At 34.8% G+C, this 8,438-nt stretch overlaps 1 protein-coding gene across 4 annotated transcripts in view; it reads left to right on the plus strand.

Moving 5' to 3' along the window:
- LOC117111293 (short transient receptor potential channel 5-like) overlaps nucleotides 1–8,438 on the plus strand; it is a 76,130-nt gene that overhangs the window by 47,707 nt on the left and 19,985 nt on the right. For all 4 annotated transcript variants that reach the window (XM_033254213.1, XM_033254215.1, XM_033254217.1 and 1 more), the window contains one exon: nucleotides 2,640–2,841. In XM_033254213.1, the coding sequence (XP_033110104.1) occupies nucleotides 2,640–2,841 (202 nt within the window). The remainder of the gene's footprint in view (nucleotides 1–2,639; nucleotides 2,842–8,438) is intronic.

Consider the following 8,438-nt stretch of genomic DNA (forward strand, 5'->3'; position numbering starts at 1 on the left):
AGATGGGTATAAGAGACAGCAATAATATCGAATATTTAAAACTAATAAATCAGTTTTGTGTTTCATTTTAGGCCCAAACCTAGGCTAAGCACAGCCGCCGAAAATGATGCATGCTGTGTGTCGCCTAGGCCTAGGAATGCATTATCATGTGTGTTTGATACACGTCCACAAAAGCTTAATAGAAATCATTCAAGTGTGGGAGAAGCATAAATTAATTACTTCCCTCCACTCCACGGGAGAAACAATCGTACCCTACGGGCAACAGACGCGTTACAAGCGGCCAGGTCCACGGATCAATTTTATCCAAGTGGGACCGATTTTAGCGGCTAAAATCAACTGATGGACCAATTTTAGCGGCCAAAAGTAGTCCGGTAGACCAACTTTGGCGGATAAAATCTGTCCGCTGGACCTTTTTTTGGCCCGGTCCAATTTTGGCGTGACACTATACAACTTTGATTTTTAATGAGATACTGTAAGCTTTTAACAGACGGAATTGCTTCAGTGCCTGCATTTATGTTGTACCATGGTTATACATTGTTCAGTATGGTTTTTTTTCTACTTTAGTGGAGTGTACACACAAGTCAGCACTACCTCCAAATCTTGGCTCTTCTGTCGATGAAGGCGTTAACATTAGACCTACCACTTGGTGTGGACGTTTGCGTCTATTTTGAGTAGAGTCATAATAGTAAAATACTGTGTTTTTTAAATAATAAGCCTATTTTTAAGAATAATATAGGCCTATATGTTGCACAATTCAAGACCTTATTTGACCCTAATATATTACTCCTCCCTAGATTAGTCATTCAAAAACGTTCATATGAATGTTGTTGGAATAAACGATAAATGTGAAGAGCAAACTTTCTTCAAATTCTTCAAAAAAAAAATTTAAAAAATTAAGGCTTTGAAAATTGTAGTGTTTTAGTCGAAGATTGGAAAATACACAAAATACCTCTTCGTAGTTCCATACCTCCATAGTAGTTCGTATGGAATTTTTGTGGTTAGGGTTTTACAGGCCTATCTAATGCCGTTGGCCCTAGTCATAATTATGCCCCGGCATTCAAAGGCCAAAGTTTCAGGGTTTGTTTTTTTTTTTTTTTCTGGTAATCGCTTTTACCATCACCCTCGACAGTTTTTGTTTCCCTTTACAGAAATGAAACAATATCTGATTTTCATTCCCCAATAAAGCATTTCGTTGACTTACTTTTTTATTTACCATCTCGGGGCTACGTTTTAGAAAACTGACAAAAGGACCAACTGGATAAGATAAACTAATTGTTCAACTTCCAATTATTATGTAATTACACTTTAGTAAAATTTACCAAAGTACAGTTCAGTAGGCTTAGAATCATAACAACTGTGTTCGGATTGAGTTTGTTTCATGAATCCATCAGGAATTTCCGATTTCATTGTTTCGCAGTGCTCTGTCAATCAATTCAAAAGCAACGGGAACTACCTCATGTAGGCTTATGTCTTGTCAATGAGTGAATTATATAATCATTATTAGTAACATGCTGTCATTGTTATAAATTTGCAATGTTATATTCTAGCCTACTATAAGATACAGTAGTATAAAACTATAAAAAGTGATGCTTTTTTAACAATTATATCCGTTCATCTTTAGGCAAATGTACTAACTGTAATAAGTTGCTCGACCAATTCAACGATAAGTAAGTTTGAAGGTTGAATTGTGATTAATAACCGGATTTTTACAAGCGAAAGCCAGTTGGCGGGTGCAACAAGACTGAATATTTAGGAAACATCTGTTGTTTGTCGCATGTATAAGAACTCTGAATGGTTAGCATAGTTGCCATTCACACGTAACTATGTTCACTTTATTGTAATTTTCTTCTGACGTTTTGCGCGAACCTAAAGTAAGCCTGATATATGTTCACTGAGCTTTTACATTATAAAACAAGTGTGACCTCATAAAACACACACATTACCTTTTAACACGCTACAAGTAAGGAAGTGCTACCACTCTCTGCTACAGGAACATAGAAATATATTACATTTGAGTACACATCCAACAACAAGCAGATCTCATTCAGTATCCAGTATTTAAAAGCTTGCTCTCTGTGGGGTCTATTTTTACCGCAGACGGTAATTTTCCGGTAGTAGCATTCCATTAAAAAAAAAGGTTAATCATTACATTTTATTGATATCGTATACAGTAATTTGTATTTGTATTGATGTTATGAAATTGTCAATAAACAAATTTTGAACTTGAATTGAACTTTTACAAGCGGGAAATAATTCGAACCATTGTTGATTCTAAATATCAATGGGACGAAGCTTTCCGGCAAGAGGAATAAACATTTCCAGCAGCGTCCAGAAAAGAAACATTGTGACATTATTTTGAGTAAATATCGAGCTGTTCTGGGACGTTTTATGATCTGACCAGGAAGTTGTTATTTGGTCCCGAGGAGTCGTGGCCGACGGATGGCTGGGCCTGTATGACGAAGGAAGGCTTAATCTCATGTATAAAATAGTATTTTTTTAAATAGCTTAGATTGATCCGAAAAAAAATTGTATTTCGGCTATGCTACCGATACATATTTCGTAATGTAACGTTCACTTCTATTGATGTGCTACTACGATTAGTATTATAGTAATATTATGTTTATGACATTTCCTTACAGAAAAGTCCGCAGCCGGCAGAGGACGAGATGAGTTTGCCAGCGATGCCAGGCGGTGTTGAGCAGCTTTTTATACAGGCCGTCCAAAGGGGTGACCGTAAAGCTATAACGTTTGCTCTAGCCAACGCTCCGGATCTCAATATAAACTGCGTGGATTCTGAAGGGAAAACTGCTTTGGTGCTCGCTATACAAAATGGAAATTCAGGTAAATTACCGGTATACATTATACATTTGAGTGTGTACTGTAGTGCAGTCTATTTTTTTAACTGACATTAACGTAATGTTGACTGTGTGCGCGCGTTATATTCCGACATATATTAAAATCACGCTTATCAACTATAATTATCTATTTGTGACTGTAAAATATATACCGTAGGTCTATTTATTCGAATAAACGCCCCAGGGCGTTTATTATTGAAAAGAGTTTTTGAGGGGCGTTTCTTCAATAAAGATGTTTATTCGAGGAGGCGTTGATTTTTTGGTGTAAAATGGATACGTATCTTCTGAAATAAACGCCCCTTCATTTCTCTGTAAATGTAAAACTGCAACACAACTTACCGTCAAAATTGTTAATGTGTGATCCTAAAGACTTGGGCCTATTAATCCCAACCAGGGGGAGGGGCGTTTATTTGAGGAAAAAATAAACGCCCCGGGCGTTTATTCGAGGGAGTTGTTTATTTTAAATGATGCTCTGGAGGGTGCATTTATTCGAGGGGGTGTTTATTCAAAGCGGGGAGTTTATTCAAATGAATACTGTATGTAATGAAAAAAGTTTTTTTTGAGTACCGTGTGTTCTCAGAAGAACGGGATTACCAATAGCAAATTTAATCACATTCAACTTCAGTGGTTTCAACCGCAGTGAACTCTAAACCTGATGTAATGTGCAAAAAGAATTATAATTACAAGAGCATATTGATCTATTACTTTATGCAGTTTCCATGTATTTACATGGATTTACACAAATGTTGGAAAATGTGAGCAGGCTTATTAAAAGGTCATATCGTACTAGACTGATCATCCACCAGCCAGGACTTGCATTACATAAATGATATAGCGCACAATTACTGCAGCAAATGGGAGAATGCTGTAGATTTCTATTGTTTAAGTTAATATGTGATTAACATACAGGTCATTGATATTTAGTGACAAATACCAAACCTAGGTTTCTAAATATCGATTTAAATCGGAGTGTCCTGGTTTTGTTTTCAGGCTATCATGCAATAAATCCCAATTTTAAGAATTAACTCATTATTTTTAAATGTAATATTACCTTTCCCAATCGAACGTAAATTAAGTGACCATTCTATAATGGTTTAGATAATTCAAAATCCACACAAGCAGCCTAAAAAAACAGTTTATTCAAATTTAGAAAATAGGGCTACGTCCATTCTTTACACTGGTTCTTAGCGAACGGGTCGAGCTCGCTAGTCAAAAGGTTTCCTATTTATATCATTATTCACAAGGTTCGCTAGTCATAACATTAGCTTACCCTATACCATAAGGTCGCTAGTCATAACCAAGAAAATGATTCGCTATTCATAATTGTTTAAAAGGGCCATTGGTTTCTGTAGTCATAATGAAGATTAAGATTCACGAGATATAATTCTTTAAAAGGACCAATATTCACAAGGTTTGCTATAATCAATAAAAAGGTTGGCTAGTCAAAATGTAAACGAAGGAACGCTATTCATAAGTTTCGCTAGCCTTAATATAAAATGAGGTTCGCTAGTCATAATATAAAATGAAGTTTGCAAGTCACAATAATCCTCTTTGTTTTAAATTATGGCTAGCTAACCTTACAATTAATAGTACATATGACGAACTGACCTTATGAGTGGACCTTACGAAAAGCGAACCTTATGAATAGCGAGTGGACACCAGGTACGGTAGACTTGTACGTAATTCCCATTAAGGGCCGTGACAACCCTGTAGTGACATAATAGATTGATGTATGACTGTCTCTTATACACATCTAGATGTGTATAAGAGACAGATATATTACTCCTCCCTAGATTAGTCATTCAAAAACGTTCATATGAATGTTGTTGGAATAAACGATAAATGTGAAGAGCAAACTTTCTTCAAATTCTTCAAAAAAAAAATTTAAAAAATTAAGGCTTTGAAAATTGTAGTGTTTTAGTCGAAGATTGGAAAATACACAAAATACCTCTTCGTAGTTCCATACCTCCATAGTAGTTCGTATGGAATTTTTGCAGATTATATATGTATATATATATATATATATATATGTATATGTATATATATGTATATATATGTATATATATTATGGCAATTCCTTTATATATATATATATATATATATATATATAATATACACAACATTGATAAGCGATTGCCATTGTTTTTAGTCCAGATGTGCCTATACATAAATCAAATCAATCAATATAATTATCAATGAGATTACTGTATTCAGTAATACATTCAAGTAATTATGTGAACCATAATAGGTGAATATATTCATGAGAACTAATAATAGTACAATCATCCTACATATTGCCCAGAAGTGATTGTTTATGTTATTAATTAAGTTGACAGTTGATTTAATACTCAAGGTACATTGCACTTATTTTTGCATTTAAATTTAAACCATTCTAACAGTCCCTACATTAACCAATTTGCTTAAAATGTTTGTCTTTTGTACTTCCGACGTATTTTAGCTGTTAATATATATTGTCATCAAATATTTCTGTTAATTGTTGATTGTCACGTCAAGTACGGTATGTCACGGCAACTTTCAATTAGGGTCACATTACTACTAAGGCTAAATAATTATGTGATCATATCCTAACGACCATTATAATGTGCTCAATGTATATCAGCAATGTATTCATTAATGTTACTTTAGAAGGAAGAGCTTTTATTGAGTTGTAATGTTGATTGTAGGCCTATTGATATCGGTTGCAAAACCCAACTAGCGTACATTCCCAATCACAATTTTATTCCATATAAAATATTAAGTTGTACAGTATTTGGATGGAAGTTATTATCTTGAGCTAAACTGGCTGTGAACTTTATATCTTAGCCTACTAATGCAAAAAGTTGCGAAAGCACAATTGTCTTATTTCCCTTGGTACTTGTAACAATTACTCAAGAACGTTGCAGTGTTCGTCATATTTTGTACAAAATAGACATTGGTCTATAATACACTCACGTCGAGTATAGATGGTGCTATACATCCATGGAGGAATAAGTTTTAGATACATCCAATATTGAACAGACATGAAATGCATTAACTAAAAACACACCGACAGGTCGTGAAAAGTCGTTTAACGGAGACGATGTATTATCTCTGTAGGTGATGACATCCATCGTCATTATTGCCTATTAATCACTTCTGCAATACGCCATATCAAATTCAACATCATAGTTCATAGAATTGTTGTACATGTTGCCTATATTTCATGTGAAGTTACTGGTGTTTTTAATGTTTGTATTGTTATAGGCCTAATTTTACTTAGAAAGGCGACCACAATGTGTCTCACTTGACACTACACGATACACAATGTTTTGTTGTTGTAAACAAATACAATGGCGTGAGGGTTGGCGGTCGTACAGTAGACGAAAGGTAAATCCTGGAGGATAGTTTATCATTTCCCTTTCAAATTAAACACGAAACTGATACTTGTTTAATTTAAATAATATTCTGTGAACTTAAATTTGCTGGTTGAGTAAACTTGGCCCTAGATGTTTTCCGCTTTGTTATTCACGCAAATGGGTAGGTTTCGACTCGCAAACATCATTTTCTTTATTTTCGTAAGGTTGCGAAATCTCCCTACTAAAAAAAAAATAAGGCGAATCTTCATAATAATATTCAATATTAACATTTTTATGGAGATGATGAGACTGTTCATCCACCCCCAAGGGAAATTGGTAGGCCTATGTGAAGCGTATCATAATAGAGGTGGGCCTTTCACATAGGTCTATAAGAAATAATTACGTTAATGGCTGATAAGCTCAGACCTCAATTTATATTTGAAATTGCTAGAGAGAGAGAGCAGTCACAATTACTGCATTAGTGTGACAATGTCGATGATATCTAGCGCTTCAGTGATTTACAATTACTCTAATTAGGCCTAATATCTAAATAATTAATCTGCATGTAAAACAGTTACACGCAATTGTATTGAAACCCCACCCTATTATTCAGTTCGAAATTATGTGACAGATTTCAAGAAATGGTTTGTGTCGTAGGCCTATGCTGAATTACGTACAGGTGTATTGTTATTATAATCATTATCACTATCATCAATATAATCACTTTCATTATTATTATTATTATTATTATTATTATTATTATTATTATTATTATTATTATTATAAATATTCTTATTATTAATAACCAGTATTAGGCCTATTGTTACTATTCATTAGCCACATCAGCCAAAAGTTACCAATACAGAACCTAATAAATTATTTATGTTATAGCAATTTGCAATCCATTTAACATGAATACGGTATTCTGCATAAGAGTGGTGGCGCCAGAATTGGTGTAACGAAAGGAGGGTGTGGGGGATGTGGAGGTGTTGTTAGCGGCGATATCATTGACCACTGCGTAAGTGGGGGTGGTCGGGCGTGATAAAATATTTTCTTGAGATCTGATTGGCTGCGCAACAAGTAGAAACTGTTCGTAGTGAGCCACAACAAGAAGCGGAATATAGTGCGCTTCCGTACGGTCGAACGCTTTTGCTTCTCGCGAATAAATTCGCACTGTGGAAAACCGACTTGAAACCGCGCGTGCGTACGGTCAAGTGCTCTCGTTTCCTTGAATAAAATATGCCTAGTGGAAAACCGCCTTCAACCTGGTTGGTAATTGTCGACCGTAGGCCTACTGTGCCTTAGGCTTCAGTAAGTGTATGTCGTAGATTATACGACCGTCGTAAAAATACGTCTTTAAATACTTCCTTCCATGATAATATATCCGTTCGTAATGCTAGTAATGACATCATTTATATAATGAATGATTCTATTGACAAGTATTTCCATTAGAAAGAAAACCATGTATTGCGACGGATATCGTGCTTTCCTGTCGTGGGAAGTGATCATATATCTACACAATTATACGCTTTCTTTGGTACAGTTTATGTTTTCATAAATCAATTGAAACTTATCCATCGATAAGTTAGATTGTAGCCTAGTAATTGACTCGATCGCAGTTACGCATTATACTGGTTGAAATTGAATGATGAGCTCCATACAAACATTTTAATGGCGATAATAGAATGTATGGTTATGAATTGGGAAACATAGTAAGAGAAGACGTCTGTGGAACATTATTTTGTATGTGATGATGTATAATATGACTGATTTGTTACACTTCCCGCTACTCAAACATACCAGGCTGAAATTATATGAATTTGCGTTTTCAAATCAGTAGCCCTAATTATGAAACTATGGCAGATGGCTATGACCTCAATGCCTGCATGCTCTGCAATATCTAACATGTTAACACTGGCATAAGAAGCAAAACTGAGGACAGTAACACAATGATAGCGTCAAAGCTGACACAGTATTTTCTAGGATAGGACAACGCCTTAATTGGCAGAAGTAGTCCCTTTTTGTACAAATTCCTTGCTCATACTCGGCAAATCCGGACAATATTCATTCAGAATTACACCACTTCTTCGACACCGTCAAACAAGTCTATGTTCTGAAACAAACACAAATAAATTAACAGTGGTTTCGGACAACAAAACTCCATATAAAAATGTCAACCACCTATTGTATATTTTTTTCGACTATAATTACATATTATATATATATATATATATATATATATATACAT

Source organism: Anneissia japonica, unplaced genomic scaffold, assembly GCF_011630105.1.
Source record: "Anneissia japonica isolate Jap-2015-1 unplaced genomic scaffold, ASM1163010v1 scaffold288211_len279840_cov171, whole genome shotgun sequence".
NCBI lineage: Eukaryota > Metazoa > Echinodermata > Crinoidea > Comatulida > Comatulidae > Anneissia > Anneissia japonica.